The sequence below is a fragment of the Trachypithecus francoisi genome, unplaced genomic scaffold (genome assembly GCF_009764315.1).
Source record: "Trachypithecus francoisi isolate TF-2019V2 unplaced genomic scaffold, Tfra_2.0 Lachesis_group21, whole genome shotgun sequence".
NCBI lineage: Eukaryota > Metazoa > Chordata > Mammalia > Primates > Cercopithecidae > Trachypithecus > Trachypithecus francoisi.
In genome coordinates, this window is record NW_022681467.1 from 58664483 (window position 1) to 58679535 (window position 15053).

Below are 15053 nucleotides of genomic sequence, written 5' to 3' on the forward strand. Positions count from 1 at the left end.
GGTGCAACAGCAGCTACTTCTGGTACAGGAGGCACCAATAGGGACCCTCCTAAGGACCGAGGTGTTTCCTGTTGTCCTTTTGGAGAACTAACAGAGGGAAGGGGCTAGGCTCTGCATGTGTGTTTTGCAGGCAGATTCGAAATGCATTTCTACTCTTCCAAGCACTTTTCTCTCTGGAAAAGTGTCAGGGTGGGGCCGTGGTCGTGGCTGCCCTGCCCTCCTGCACTGCCTGTCTGGGTGCGTGGGGCGGTGGTTTTTGTGGCTCCTCTGCAGTGCTCTCACTTCTGGGCACAAGGCCTTTCCATACAGCTGGAGGGCCTGCAGCAATCGAACCCCCACCCTAGGTTCTACTTGGCAGAAAAGCCTCATTATGCAAACAAATGTCTTCCGTTTTTTTGGCCCCGCCTCTGCCTGCAGGTCTCCCAAGGCAGGGTCCTGGGCTGCCTTTGGAGCTGATGAAAAGGCAGCCCTGGGGCCTGGGCCTTTGGCCTGGACCTCAGGATGAACTTTACACCCACGGAGGCTTGAGAGCAGGGAGTTTAAGGCATGAAGTCTCTACTCACGCATCAGCAGCTCTTTTAACTTTGGGGTGTATTGTTTTCAGGGCATTGCAGGTTCCGACGGTGTTCCTGGGGAGAAAGGAGAACTGGTGAGTAGGTCACCTCACTGTCACCAATAGCTGGGAGCGAGGTCGTCACTGTGGCCGGGGAGCAGTCCTGGGGACAGGGTCAAAATCTGCAGCTCTCCGTGGAAGATCTGCAGCTCTGCTGGGCAGCGTGGGGATGGGGCAGGGTCGGGCAGAGGCCCTGGCAGGAAAGCGAGGCGGCTCTGAAGTCTGACCTGACCCGGTCAGACCTGTGGGGCTCCCGCACTCTGCCCCGGGGAGTGGCACCTGCCTGAAGCAGTCACAGCGGCGTTTTTGTTTTGTTTTCTTGTTTTTGTTTTTTTGGGGGGCTTTTTTTTTGAGACGAAGTTTTGCTCTGTTGCCCAGGCTGGAGCACAGTGGCGCGATCTCGGCTTACTGCAGCCTCTGCCTCCTTGGTTCAAGCAATTTTCCTGCCCCAGCCTCCCGAGTAGCCAGGATTACAGGCCCTCCCGCAGCCGACTAATTTTTTATGTTTTCTGGGTGGGGGGGGGGTGTTTGTTTGTTTGTTTGTTTTTGAGACGGAGCCTCGCTCTTTTGCCCAGGCTGGAATGCAGTGACGCGATCTCAGCTCACTGCAACCTCCCTAGTTCAAGCGATTCTCTTGCCTCAGCTTCCTGAATAGCTGGGATTACAGGTACCTGCCACCACACCCGGCTAATTTTTGTATTTTTAGTAGAGACAGGGTTTCACCATGCCGGCCAGACTGGTCTCGAATTCCCGACCTCAGGCAATCTGCCCACTTCGGCCTTCCAAAGTGCTGAGAATACAGGTGCGAGCGACCGTGCCTGGCCTAATTTTTGTATTTTTAGTAGAGATGGGGTTTCACCATGTCGGCCAGGCTAGTCTCAAACTCCTGACCTCAGGTGATCTACCCGCCTTGGCCTCCGAAAGTGCTGGGATTACAGGCGTGAGCCGCCGCGCCAGGCCCACAGCTGGGTTTTAACTGAAGAAAACTCCACTTCCACGGGCCTGAAACTCAGGTGAAGCATAAAATTAGGTTCTTGTTTGAGTCCCTTAATAGACACATTTCTCCTTCTGGAGGTAACAAATGGAGCAGTCATGCGTCCGAGGGAAGGAAGGCCTTTCTGGCTTTCCCGAGGCCAGGGTTTTTAATCTATGATTAAGTCTTTCCTTTGTGATTGGGTGAAACAGAAGCAGCCTAGCCTCAGGGACCCCAGTCTCTGGCAGACCCCCGCAGCCCCATGTGAACTTTCTGTGCCTCTGGCCAAAAGATCTCAGTTGTATGTGTTTTGTGTAGTGAATTCTTTTTTTAACTTTTTTTTGAGACGGAGTCTTACTCTGTCCCCAGGCTGGAGTGCAGTGGTGGGATCTCAGCTCACTGCAACCTCCGCCTCCTGTGTTTAAGCCATTCTCCTGCCTCAGCCTCCCGAGTAGCTGGGACTACAGGTGCCTACTACCACACCTGGCTAATTTTTGTATTTAGTAGACACAGGGTTGCACCATGGTGGTGGTCAGGCTGGTCTGAAACTCCTGACCTTGTGATCCGCCGGCCTTGGCCTCCCAAAGTGCTGGGATTACAGGCATGAGCCACCGCGCCTGGCCCATTTAGTGAATTCTTAGACAACCCTGACAAATGGACCCTGGAATCCCAGAAGCTGCCCTACCTGGCTACTGTTGCTTGTGGGGTGAGGGGCAGAGCCCCTGGCAGGCATTTCGGGAAACCTAAGGCTTTGCTGTCAGCTACTCGCACGGTTGGGCTGTGTGAGGTGACCCCAACCCTCCTGGCCTCAGTGGGGCATGGTACCGGGTCCGGTTGGTCCCTCAGATGTGTGGTTAGGCTGTGTCAGTCCGTTTTCTGCTGCTGTAACAGAACACCACAGCGTGGGTAATTACAAGGAAAAGAGATTCATGTGGCTCCTAGTTCTGGAGGCTGGGAAGCCCAGACCGAGGGGCACATCCCTCGAGGGCCTCCCCACTGCGTCATTCCCTGGTAGAAGGCAGAAGGGCTGAGAGGAGGTGCCAGAGCGGGGGAAGGGGCCCAAACCATCCTTTTCATGAGAAACCCACTGTGGAGACAATGGCGTTAGTCTACTCCGGAGAGCAGAGCTCTCAAGCCTAATCACCTCTTAAAGGCCCCACCTTTTTTTTTTTTTTTTTGAGATGGAATCTCGCTCTGTCGCCCAGGCTGGAGTACAGTGGCCGGATCTCAGCTCACTGCAAGCTCCGCCTCCCGGGTTTACGCCATTCTCCTGCCTCAGCCTCCTGAGTAGCTGGGACTACAGGCACCTGCCACCTCACCCGGCTAGTTTTTTTGTATTTTTTAGCAGAGACGGGGTTTCACCGTGTTAGCCAGGATGGTCTCAATCTCCTGACCTCGTGATCCGCCCGTCTCGGCCTCCCAAAGTGTTGGGATCACAGGCTTAAGCCACCGCGCCCGGCCAAGGCCCCACCTCTTAACAGCATCGCAGTGGCCCTTCAATTCCAGCATGTGTTTTGGAGGAGACATTCAACCCAGCCGACTGTGTGTTGACGCACCTGCGGCCAGTCATTCCTGAGGACCTGGCTGGAGGGGGTTCCAGGGTTTTAGGGCAGAGAGGTTCAGCCTAGCATTAGGCATGTTAGTAAGAAAAAGGAATGGAAACGAAGTAAGCGTGTGTAGGAGATAGCACCGCACAGCTACCACAGTCACTCTTCCCGGGAAAGTAAGTTTTTAAAAAGCTTCAATCAATCAACACAATCACAGCAATATAAAAAATGTATATAGAAGAACAGAAGGAAGGAACCACTGTCAATATTTGGATGTAGTCTAATAGCAGGTGTATGGATGAGTTGATTTGTTTTATCCTCGACTGGCTACTTCCCACCCACCCAACAATACACACTTAGTTAAAACACACAACTCTTTTCTCCTCAGGGTCCCAGCGGTCCGGTCGGACCCAAGGGAGAGGTGAGTGCCCGGCAACTGTTCCGACGACACAATCTGTGGGTGCCTGCTGGCTTCCTGCCCACTGCTGGGCAACCAGGCAGTCCTGCAGGGCACTGCTCAGTTCTGAGATTGTAAAAAAGCTTGCTCTGGTCAAGGCTGGGTAAGATGGCTCCGTGCCGGCCAGGAAAAGAGCATATCAGGGTGGGTCTGGGCTCCTGGGCTCGCCCCTGACCCGCCTTCCTCTGTTTCTCTGCAGTCTGGCAGTCGAGGGGAGCTGGGCCCTAAAGGCATCCAGGGTCCTAACGGCACCAGCGGCGTTCAGGGTGTCCCCGGGCCCCCCGGTCCTCTGGGCCTCCAGGGCGTCCAGGGTGTTCCTGGCATCACGGGAAAGCCGGGCGTTCCGGTACGTCGCTTTTCCAGCTTTCACAGGATTGAGATCGTGTTTTTTCCGAAGGAAGTTACTTTGCGGGATGATGGTGGGAAGGCCTTACAGAGGCTGCCGCCCGCATGCTGACGAATGTGTGGGGTGAATTCCAGGGGAAGGAGGCCAGCGAGCAGCACATCAGGGAGCTGTGTGGGGAGCTGATCAGCGGTAAGTCAGACACCTGCACGGCTGCGGCAGGGCCTGTCCCCACCTGGGGTTCCCGTGCCTGGGGCTACACACAGCCTTCGCACCACCACTTTCCAGCCCGACTGAGCCGCTAGCACTCACCCTGCCTGTTAGCCCTTGGGGGTCCACGTCCGCCTTGGCGTCTGCCCGTCCTCTGCACCAGAGGATGGCCCACTCTCCGGCCCCGGATTCAACCAGATGCCCGGCACGCAGCAGACGCCCTAAAGTCTACTGAATGCGATGGGTACAAGAACAGCGGAGTGTACCCCTGTGGCTGGCAGGGCAGGTCCCCGGACACCCTCAAGGGCACTTCCTTCACCTTCCCTCTCTCAGGCTTCTCAGGCTCCAAGGGGTTGGGGGGGTCCTTTCTAGCTCCGGCCTTCATCACCCCAAAGCAGTTAAACCATTTTCCATCAATCAGAAGGAAAACTTCCTTCTGGAAGGCAGCACTCTGTAGATATTTTAGGCTTTACGTAACAATACTTTTGATGATCCTCTCTCAAGTAAACGTCTGCGCCCTTGTTTTCCCGAAGAACAAATTGCACAGTTAGCCACGCACCTGAGGAAGCCTTTGGCACCAGGGTCCATTGGCCGGCCCGGTCCAGCTGGCCCCCCTGGACCCCCAGGACCTCCAGGCTCCATTGGTCACCCTGGCGCTCGAGGACCCCCCGGATACCGCGGTCCCACTGGGGAGCTGGGAGACCCCGGGCCCAGAGGTGAGTGGTCGACCCCACGATACGGTCACCCTGCTGTAAAAATCCTTGAGACTGACTTGTTAGTAGGCGCTGCTTCTGGTGCCTGCCAAGCGCCCTCAGTGGTAATTCCCAGAAGGCAGGGGCCCCTCATATTTTGGGGCCTAGCGCAGTTAACGCCTTAGTAATCCTGTGGGAACTGGAACATTTTTAAAATGTGATATTTTTCTCAAATACCATTAGAACAATATTTGGCAGGGAGAGGTTGATTAAAACTGTGGCGAAGGCCGGGCAGTGGCTCCCGCCTGGAATCCCAGCACTTTTGGAGGCCAAGGTGGGCAGATCACAAGGTCAGGAGTTCCAGACCAGCCTGACCAATATGGTGAAACCCCGTCTCTACTAAAAATACAAAAATTAGCCGGGCCTGGTGGCACACGCCTGTAATCCCAGCTACTCAGGAGACTGAGGCAGGAGAATCTCTCGAAACCCAGAGGCAGAGGTTGCAGTGAGCTGAGTTTGCACCATTGCACTCCAGCTTGACTGGCGTCTCCATAAAAAAAAAAAAAAAAAGGAATGGCCGGATGCGGTGGCTCATGCCTGTAATCCCAGCACTTTGGGAGGCCAAGGCAGGTGGATTACAAGAAGTCAGGAGTTCAAGACCAGCCTGGCCAATGTGGTAAAACCCCGTCTCTACTAAAAATACAAAATTAGCCGGATATGGTGGCATGCACCTGTAATCCCAGGTACTCGGGAGGCTGAGGCAGGAGAATCGCTTGAACCTGGAAGGCGGAGGCTGCAGTGAGCTTAGATCACGCCATTGCACTCTGGCATGGGCAAAAAGAGCGAAACTCTGTCTCAAAAAAATAAAATGTGAGGAATGAATAAGTCAGAGTTGCATTTATATTGACAAGATGCACCTTCATGAAAACTGGCAGCATGTGAAAATTTCTGTTGGAAAAGGCAAACATACGAAACTCAAAGTTCTCTCCATATTAAGGGCTATAAAGAACACAGAAAGCTTTAATTTAGAAACAAGACGAAAATCCCTGACATTCGCTGATGAACTGCTGATCCTCCATGCGGCTGTGCTGTGTGCATGGCTGGCAGTGCTGACTTGCCAGAAAGGCTTTGAGGTACCCAGGTATAAACTGGGGAGGTCTGGAGGCATGGAAGACACACAACTGTGTTAACCGTTGGACACGAACCCTTACCAGAATTTTTAAATGTCAAGATGCCTTCCATCTGCGACATCTGGTCAGCTGCCCTTTAGCCCAAGTGAAGGATTTAAAGCTCACGATTCCAGTGGATCCCACCTTCCGGACCAGATAATGTCCTGCTTCCCAAAAATAGCTTAAGAAAAACGTTTCTAAAGGAAACTTAACTCTGCGAGTTCGTCTTCATCTCTGAGACGAAATTGAACTATTTAGCAAGGTGGTTGTATTCCATAGTTAGTGATATTATTTCACTTATTTTAAAGATACTGAGATTGAAGATTTTCAGCACTTCGGTGTCAAATTCATTTTGTTGTCCTTATGTCCAAATTATCAAATAGCTTCCTGTTTTCCTGGAAACTTCTTTAAGTTATGACCTTCTCAGGCCATCTAGGTGAGTCTTATGCCACATGAGGGACTGCAATCTTCAGAAAGAGACCACATAAGATTTTCTCCAGATAGAGACCTGGACTCCTTCAAGACTTTGAAAATAAAATTCAGGCCAGGCGCGGTGGCTCACGCCTGTAATCCCAGCACTTTGGGAGGCCGAGGTGGGTGGATCACCTGAGGCCAGGAGTTCGAGACCAGCCTGACCAACATGGTGAAATCCCATCTCTACTAAAAATACAAAAATTAGCTGGACGTGGTGGCGCGTGCCTGTAATCCCAGCTACTCAGGAGGCTGAGGCAGGAGAATCGCTTGAACCCAGGAGGTGGAGGTTGCAGTGAGCCGAGATCACACCACTGCACTCCAGCGTGGGCAACAGAGCAAGACTTCGTCTCAAAAGAAAAAAGAAAAGAAAATTCAAAAAGCACATTAATGACCATTACCAGTTCTCAGAGAGGGGTGTGGTGGAATTAGTGAGCAGAGACCACAGTGACCCATGTGCCTGACCGTCCTGACCATCCTGGCCATCCTGGCCGGCCTCTGGGACAGCTGCACTTTTGCGCCCTGTGAAGATGGGCACGTCTGCGGCAGGAGCCACTCCCTGGAGAGGTGCTTGGTGCCTCGGGCCGTGGTCAGTGAAGCTGGCACGATGCCCAGAGCTGACCATGGGAACTGAATGTGAATATAAATGCACTCTTGGACCCACTGCAGGTCCTCGCTTGGAAGCCTCTGTTACTGCTGTGCCTTGAGCCCCCTCCCTGGAAAAGGAGCACCAACAGGACCGCCTTCTGCTGCCCAAGGGCACAGTAGGTCAGCCCGTAGTGTCGGGCCATTCACGCCAGACACACTGGGCACCAGGGACCACTGAAGCCTGCTGCCCCGCTGGGGAGGCCCACCCGAGTTCCCAGGCCATGGGCACTGCTCCCGCCCATGGTCGTGCGTGATGTGCAGATGGGCAGTGACTGCCTCAACGTTGGCACCGCCAATGGCACCTGTGCTTCTCATCAATTTCAGAAGGTAGCAGGATTGCAGAAGTGAAACAGACACACAAACACCAAGCAAAACAAAGTTGGTGCTGCCGCAATGACCATCAGACAAAACAGACCGGCTCTGTGGTGCTGCCTGCCTTACGGGATCCCTGCGCTGACAAAGGCTCACTCTACTGGGAGCAAATCCTAGAGTGACCTGTATGCATCCAGCCTCGTGGCTTCCGGGCACACAAAGCCAGGGTTGACACGGCTGGGCGTGGTGGCTCAGCCTGGAATCCCAGCACTTTGGGAGGCCGAGGCGAGAGGATGTGTTGAGGCCAGAAGTTCAAGACTAGCTGAGGCAATACAGTGAGACCCAATCTCTATAAAATTAGCTGGGCATGGTGGCACGCCTGTAATCCCAGCTACTCAGGAGGCTGAAGTGGGAGGATCCCTTGAGTCCAGGAGGTTGAGGCTGCAGTGGGCTGTGATCATAACACTGCACTCTGGCCTGGGCAACAGAGAGAGATCCCGTCTCAAAAAAAAATAGATGGCCGGGCGCGGTGGCTCAAGCCTGTAATCCCAGCACTTTGGGAGGCCGAGACGGGCGGATCACGAGGTCAGGAGATCAAGACCATCCTGGCTAACACGGTGAAACCCCGTCTCTACTAAAAATATAAAAACTAGCCGGGCGAGGTGGCGGCGCCTGTAGTCTCAGCTACTCGGGAGGCTGAGGCAGGAGAATGGCGTGAACCCGGGAGGCGGAGCTTGCAGTGAGCTGAGATCTGGCCACTGCACTCCAGCCTGGGCGACAGAGCGAGACTCCGCCTCAAAAAAAAAAAAAAAAAAAAAAGATGGTAACACACCCCTCTCCTCACCCAGCAAAACACAGGCGTAAGGTTTGAATGACGCAATTAGAGGGACGTGAAAATGCCCTTAGATGACCCATGGGTCGAAAATCATTTAAAATAGGATTACAAAATATTAATAAATACTCAACTGCTTAATAGGCATAAATATTTTGAACAAAACTAAAATCCCATTCAAATTGGCTGCCGGAGGTCCAGGAGGTCGTTCAGCCATGCAGGGCTCAGCAGCAGGCATATGTTCTGACCGCTGTGCCACTGGGCGGTTTCGCTGTGAGAACATCTGAGTTCACTTGCGCAAGCCCGGCCTCCCTCACCCCTGGGCCGTGTGCTTATGGCTGCAGCCTGGGGCTTATGGCTGCAGACCTGCACAGCCTGTTACTGTGCTGGGTCCTGTGGGCGGGTCTAACACAGTGGTGGGTATCTGTGTTAAACACATCCAAACACAGGAAAGGTATGGTGAAAATTGGGTATGATAATCTCATGGGACCACCATCGCCTATACGGCGGGTCGTCGACTTGCAGCCGTCCTGCAGCACAAGACTGTGTACAGGTGGGTCCCTCTTGTCGGACCCCGTCAAGCCCTGTGTGTGACGTCTGTACTTTGGTAAAAAGCGGGAACCCTGTTTGTTACAAAAGTCGATCAGCCATCCTGGCTAACACGGTGAAACCCCGTCTCTACTAAAAAACACAAAAAAACTAGCCAGGCGAGGTGGCGGGCGCCTGTAGTCCCAGCTACTGGGGAGGCTGAGGCAGGAGAATGGCGTGAACCCGGGAGGCGGAGCTTGCAGTGAGCCAAGATCCGGCCACTGCACTCCAGCCTGGGCGACAGAGCGAGACTCCGTCTCAAAAAAAAAAAAAAAAAAGAAAAGTCGATCAGACACCGCTGTGCTGTGGCTGCAACAGATACTCTAACCATGTGTCCGTGTCCACACCTCGTGACAGGAAACCAGGGTGACAGAGGAGACAAAGGCGTGGCAGGAGCAGGGCTGGACGGGCCTGACGGAGACCAGGGGCCCCAAGGTACGAGTGCGCGGCCAGCACGGCTTCACTGGGTGGCATCTCCTCCGCCATCTTGTAGCTTTATGTGGGGTGTGCTTGGGTTACGAATGGGTCTCTTTTCCTCTTCTCTTGGCAAAGCAATCTTAGAGGCAAGATTAGGAATTGTCTGAGTAACCACTGTAATACATAAAAGTTTAATGTATGGGCGCGGTGGCTCACACCTGTAATCCCAGCACTTTCGGAGGCTGAGGCAGGTGGATAACCTGAGGTCAGGAGGTTGAGACCAGCCTGGCCAACATAGTGGAACCCCATCTGTATTAAAAATACAAAAATGAGCTGGGCATAGTGGCGGGTGCCTGTAATCCCAGATACTTGGAAGGCTGAGACAGGAGAATCGCTTGAACCCAGGAGGCAGAGGTTGCAGGTTGCAGTGAGCCGAGATCGCACCACTGCCCTCCAGCCTGGCGACAGAGCGAGACTCCGTCTCAAAAAAAAAAAAAAAGTTTAATCAGTAAGCAGATCCTCCTGGATCTATTTTAGCTCAGTCGATTTGGTTAGATTCTGTTTAAGCTATTCAGTATCTATTTCAGTTAAATTCAGACAGAATTTTCTCTTAATTGACCCGTGCATATATTGAATGTTTCCATTTCTAATGTCAAAAATAAATGCTTTGTCACGGAGGGAGGTGTGCCAGGATCCCTGGCAAAGGCCATCCCCTGCCCGCCCCTGCCTTAGCCTGGTGCCTTCTCAAAACCAGGAGGCCTTAGACCTCAAGGATGTGTGCACCCAGGTGAGAAGGATCCCAAACAGTCTTCGAGAAGGCACCCGCTCCCACCTTTCCCTGGTTGCCCTGGAGCCCTGTCCTCTCCTCCATGCACTCACACTGCTCTCTGGGTGCCCCATGCTCCTGGGCTCTCCTTTGCTGACCTAGGTCTGCCTCTACCTGGTGTCCCAATGCGCAGGTGTCCCGGGCCCCCAGCCGCATCTCTCCACCTGTGTGGCTTTGAACAGCATCTGTGGTGCGCTTGCTGATGGACAGCAGCCTCCCAGCTGTGCCATGACCACACCATTCGGGACTTTGTCACCACATCTCAGTGAATGGCTCTGACACCTCGACTTAGGCGGTTGACTCCCTCTTCCCTCACACCTTCCCCCATGGTTCCACTGTCATCACTCACCAAAGCCACCCTGGGCCCCCACCCCGGGCCCCTGCCCACTACAAATCCACTCCTCACTCACACAGCCCCCACCAAACCCGAGTAAGTCAGAGTGTGGGTGTCCTCAGGACGGCTCCGTGCCCTTGCCTGGGGCTAGCCACGCCTGGCCTTCTCGGGGCACTCCCGACAGCCAGCCCCGCGGAGAGCCTTTGTGCGCCCTGTTCCCTCGGCCTCCCCGACCCCCCACGGCTGATGGAAGAGCAGGGCTGCCTCGCAGCTGGACACCAAGTACCCCTGTTTTCAGTCCCGGCTGCAGCTGAACTCACCCTTCTGCTCTGTCCCAAGGACCCCCAGGCGTGCCCGGCACCAGCAAGGATGGCCAGGACGGTGCTCCCGGCGAGCCTGGGCCTCCCGGAGATCCTGGGCGTCCAGGTGCCATTGGGGCCCAGGGGACACCGGGGATCTGCGACACCTCAGCTTGCCAAGGAGCCGTGTTAGGAGGGGTCGGGGAAAAATCAGGCTCTAGAAGCTCATAAAATTCAACGTAAGGAAATAAGCAAGTGACAAGAACGCCTGAAGCACAGTGGGCGGTCATGAAGGAGCAGGGGTGTGGCAGGCTGGCGACGTCCAGGAGAGTGAGCGCCCCAGCTGCCCCTTGGCCGCCGACTGGACGTGTGGGCCCTGCCAGCAAGCACCCTCATCGGGCTGTCGCCTGAGCGCATACCTCAAAAGGCCCTAGCTAATAAACATGTAAGCCCAGCATTGGGGAGAAGGCGGGGTGTTTGTATAAAACATTGTGTACAATTCCATGAGATGAAAAATATTCAGTAACTTGTTTACATAGCATTTGTGTAGAGACTGTGATCTCATCCCAATAAAATGATGTATTAAATCTTCAGATTAATGACTGGCTACAGAGTAACAAAAAATAAAGAATTTAATGTACAGTAAATTCTCTCCCATACAAAGGTGTAGTCTGATGTTTTGTGTACAAACTTGCATCTCCAATTAACAGTATTTATTGAGGGTGACTTTGTATTGCACTAACGTCTATTGCTATTACCTGTTGTGATAAATAAAGCCACTCATGTAAAAACTCAATTCCAAACACCACAGTTTATTACACATAAAGTAATGACTCTCGATATGGAAATGTGGGCATTTAAGCATCTACTGTTACAGTATTTCATTTGTGGAAAAGTAGCTTTAAAGCAAGTATCTGGAAAATGTTTAGCACCAAGGTTTAAAGTGGGCCTGCATGTGGCAGTACACCACCACGCGACTCGGAATCATTACAAGGGGGTGTGACCTAACAAATGAAATAAAATTTCCAAACTGTTTTCAGTTAACAATTTAACTCGTTCCAATTGCTAAAGGGGCGTATTTAAAATGTAAGTACAATAAGTAAAAAGCAGTGTACTTTTTAAGATTAAAGAAAGTACAAGGGATGTTAATTTTTTATCATGTTAAGAAAACATGATGGAATCAGGGCATTGAAAAAATGCTTACTAATTATTCAGATGGCTTCATCCCCAAATGGTCTAAGAGGACATTCATGGATAAGTATTTGGTTCTAGATAAATATTTTTACAAAATGTGCTCTCAAAGTCCCTACTGGAGTCCCGTCAGCTTGAGTCACGTCCTTTTCAAGTCAGACGATCCGAGCAGAGTTCCAGGATTGTGGAAAATGTGCATAGATCACAAAGGAATGGCTGTTCACTCCCAAAGGATTCCTGTTCAGTCCAATCACTTGATCTCCATCGAGGGGCTACTCTGTAGACTCTGCTGTGCAGGACAGGCCGCCACGGAGTCTGGTCTGGTCAGCTTTAGCCTTCGGCCAGTTTTACCGCAAAATACACTCTCAAATTCCTAAAGTTAAGAAGTGATGGTTAATGTACTGAATTAATAGACATGAAAACTGCTATCTTCCAAAGTGCAAAAGGTTGAAATTAAAAGCCACGTAAATGACTTTAAAATATGCTGTTTTAAGGTGTCATTCATGAACCTGGGTCATACTTCACAATGGGGTTTATGTAATAAACAGATTTGAACTTTTTTTTTCAAATAGCAGTTACACTGTACATGTACTTTTATTTAGTTTTTCCAGTACTCAGAATGTCTGGCCACATTGTATTATTGTGGTAAAATATACCACAATAATGAATGTTCCAACCATTAACAGGCCCTAGCTATAAATCTGTAACCCCAGCATTTGAGAGAAGGTACAGTGTATATACTAAACGTTTCAGGCCGGGCGCGGTGGCTCACGCCTGTAATCCCAGCACTTTGGGAGGCTGAGGTGGGTGGATCACCTGAGGTCAGGAGTTCAAGACCAGACTGACCAACATAGTGAAACCCCGTCTCTACTAAAAATACAAAAATTAGCTGGGCGTGGTGGCAAGCACCTGTGATCCCAGCTACTTGGGAGGTGGAGGTAGGAGAATCTCTTGAGCCTGGGAGTTGGAGGTTGCAGTGAGCCGAGATCATGCCATTACACTCCAGCCTGGGCAACAAGAGTGAAACTCTGTCTCAAAAAAATAAATTTTTTTTTTTTTTTTTTTTTTTTTTTTTTTGAGACGGAGTCTGGCTCTGTCGCCCAGGCTGGAGTGCAGTGGCCGGATCTCAGCTCACTGCAAGCTCCGCCTCCCGGGTTTACGCCATTCTTCTGCCTCAGCCTCCCGAGTAGCTGGGACTACAGGCACCCGCCACCTCGCCCGGCTAGTTTTTTGTATTTTTTAGTAGAGACGGGGTTTCGCCATGTTAGCCAGGATGGTCTTGATCTCCTGACCTCGTGATCCGCCCGTCTCGGCCTCCCAAAGTGCTGGGATTACAGGCTTGAGCCACCGCGCCCGGCCAAAAATAAATTTTTAAAAAGTTTCAACCATTAGGCCGGGCACGGTGGCTCATGCCTGTAATCCCAGTACTTTGGGAGGCTGAGGCAGGCAGATCACCTGAGGTTGGGAGTTTGAGGCCAATCTGACCAGCATGGAGAAACCCTGTCTCTTACTAAAAATACAAAATTAGCCAGGTGTGGTGGCACATGCCTGCAGTCCCAGCTACTCAGGAGGCTGAGGCAGGAGAATCGCTTGAACCTGGGAGGCAGAAGCTGCGGCGAACCAAGATCAGGCCATTGCCCTCCAGCCTGGGCAACAAGAGTGAAACTCCATCTCAAAAAAAAAATAAACTTTTAAAAAGTTTCAACCATCAACAAGTCGGGGCATCTACCCCCATCCCAGGGCGACTCCCTTGCCCTCTGCACTGCCACACACGGAGGGTTCTGAGGCCCGCACGGTGGAGGTGCTGCTTGCTGAGATGGCTCTGTCCTTGGGGAGACCCTGCCAGCAGGGTGGGGGTGGGGTGGACTTGCTCCTGTCACACCACCTGTCTTTTACAAAACTTCTCAACCTCCCAAAGGAGAGACCGAGACGCAGAGAGAGGCGCAGGTGACGGCCCAATGACAGGCGCCCACCACCACGGGTATGCCAAGTGCAGAATGTGGAAACGTCTACAGGACAAATCATTCCCTTTCAACAAATGAGCGGTGAGGAAGAAAGGAAGGGGGAGCTATTATGGGATAAGATACATTTAAAAACTATCAACCAAATGCGACGTCTGGCCCCTGATTCAAACGAGCTGACTGCAGACACCTGTTGGCTCACGGGAGCCTCTGCTCAGATTGGGGAAGGAGGCTCAGAGGTGGGTACTAAGGAACGAAGGCGTCTGGGAAGCAGACTGATGGTGTGGTCGTTTTTAAACAGGCCTTTTCTTTCTAAAGATATATTTATGAATGAAATGATGTTTGGAATTGTTTTAAAATAATTCAGTGGGGGAGGGTGGGCGAGGGCATAGGAGAAACAAGCTGATGCCTGACACTGAGTTAGAGGGACCTGGGAGTTCATTATTCTCTCCATTTTTGTGCACATTTGAAAATTTCCGTTAAGTTTGTTTTAAAACATAGCATTCTACACGATTAAATCCAGGTTTATATATAGTTTATTGCGGTATTAAAATATAGAACAAAATTTGCCTTTTGAGCACACGTAAGTGAACAGTGGAGCAGTGTGAAGTCCATTCACAATGCTGTGCAGCCGCCACCACCACCGTTTCATCACCGCAAGCAGCAGCTCCACACCCACTGAACCCTGACTCCACACCCGCTCCGGCCCCCAGCCCCTGGCACGCACCATTCCGCTTTCTGTCTCTATGAATCTGACGGATCCAGGTGCCTCGTTTACGGAATCCTGCAGGATTTGTCCTTTTGTGACTGGCTTATTTCACTCAGCACAACGTCCTCAAGGGCCATCCACGCGGGAGCCTGGGTCAGAATGTCATTCCTTGTCATGGCTGAATAAGGTTCTGTTGTGGGTAAACATCTGTTTACTCATTTGTCTGTTGGAGCCCACTTGAGTCAGTTTCTGCCTTTTGGCCGCTGTGAAAGGTGCTGCTATGAATATTCCTAGAAAAGCATCCATTTGGGTCCGTTTCACCTTTTTGGGGTTTACGCTTCTCTGGTGATTCTCTGTTTAACCTTCTGAGGAGCTGTCATACCGTTTTCCACAGCGGTGGCACCATTCACACCCCCATCGGCAACGCACGGGGATTCCTATTTCCCCACATCCTTGCCAAC

The 15053-nt window shown here is 51.9% G+C and overlaps 2 protein-coding genes across 3 annotated transcripts in view; one reads left to right on the top strand and one right to left on the bottom strand.

The window, feature by feature from the left end:
• The window catches only part of COL9A3 (collagen type IX alpha 3 chain), a 27788-nt gene extending 16464 nt beyond the window's left edge, over positions 1-11324 (top strand). The window contains exons 26-32 of the mRNA XM_033187024.1: positions 605-649; positions 3522-3554; positions 3790-3936; positions 4071-4125; positions 4677-4859; positions 9213-9290; positions 10772-11324. Of these exons, the coding sequence (XP_033042915.1) occupies positions 605-649; positions 3522-3554; positions 3790-3936; positions 4071-4125; positions 4677-4859; positions 9213-9290; positions 10772-10962 (732 nt within the window). The 3' untranslated portion in view covers positions 10963-11324. The remainder of the gene's footprint in view (positions 1-604; positions 650-3521; positions 3555-3789; positions 3937-4070; positions 4126-4676; positions 4860-9212; positions 9291-10771) is intronic.
• Positions 11245-15053, bottom strand: part of TCFL5 (transcription factor like 5) — a 22036-nt gene continuing 18227 nt past the window's right edge. For both annotated transcript variants that reach the window (XM_033187028.1, XM_033187026.1), the window contains exon 6: positions 11245-12295. In XM_033187028.1, the coding sequence (XP_033042919.1) occupies positions 12173-12295 (123 nt within the window). In that variant the 3' untranslated portion in view covers positions 11245-12172. The remainder of the gene's footprint in view (positions 12296-15053) is intronic.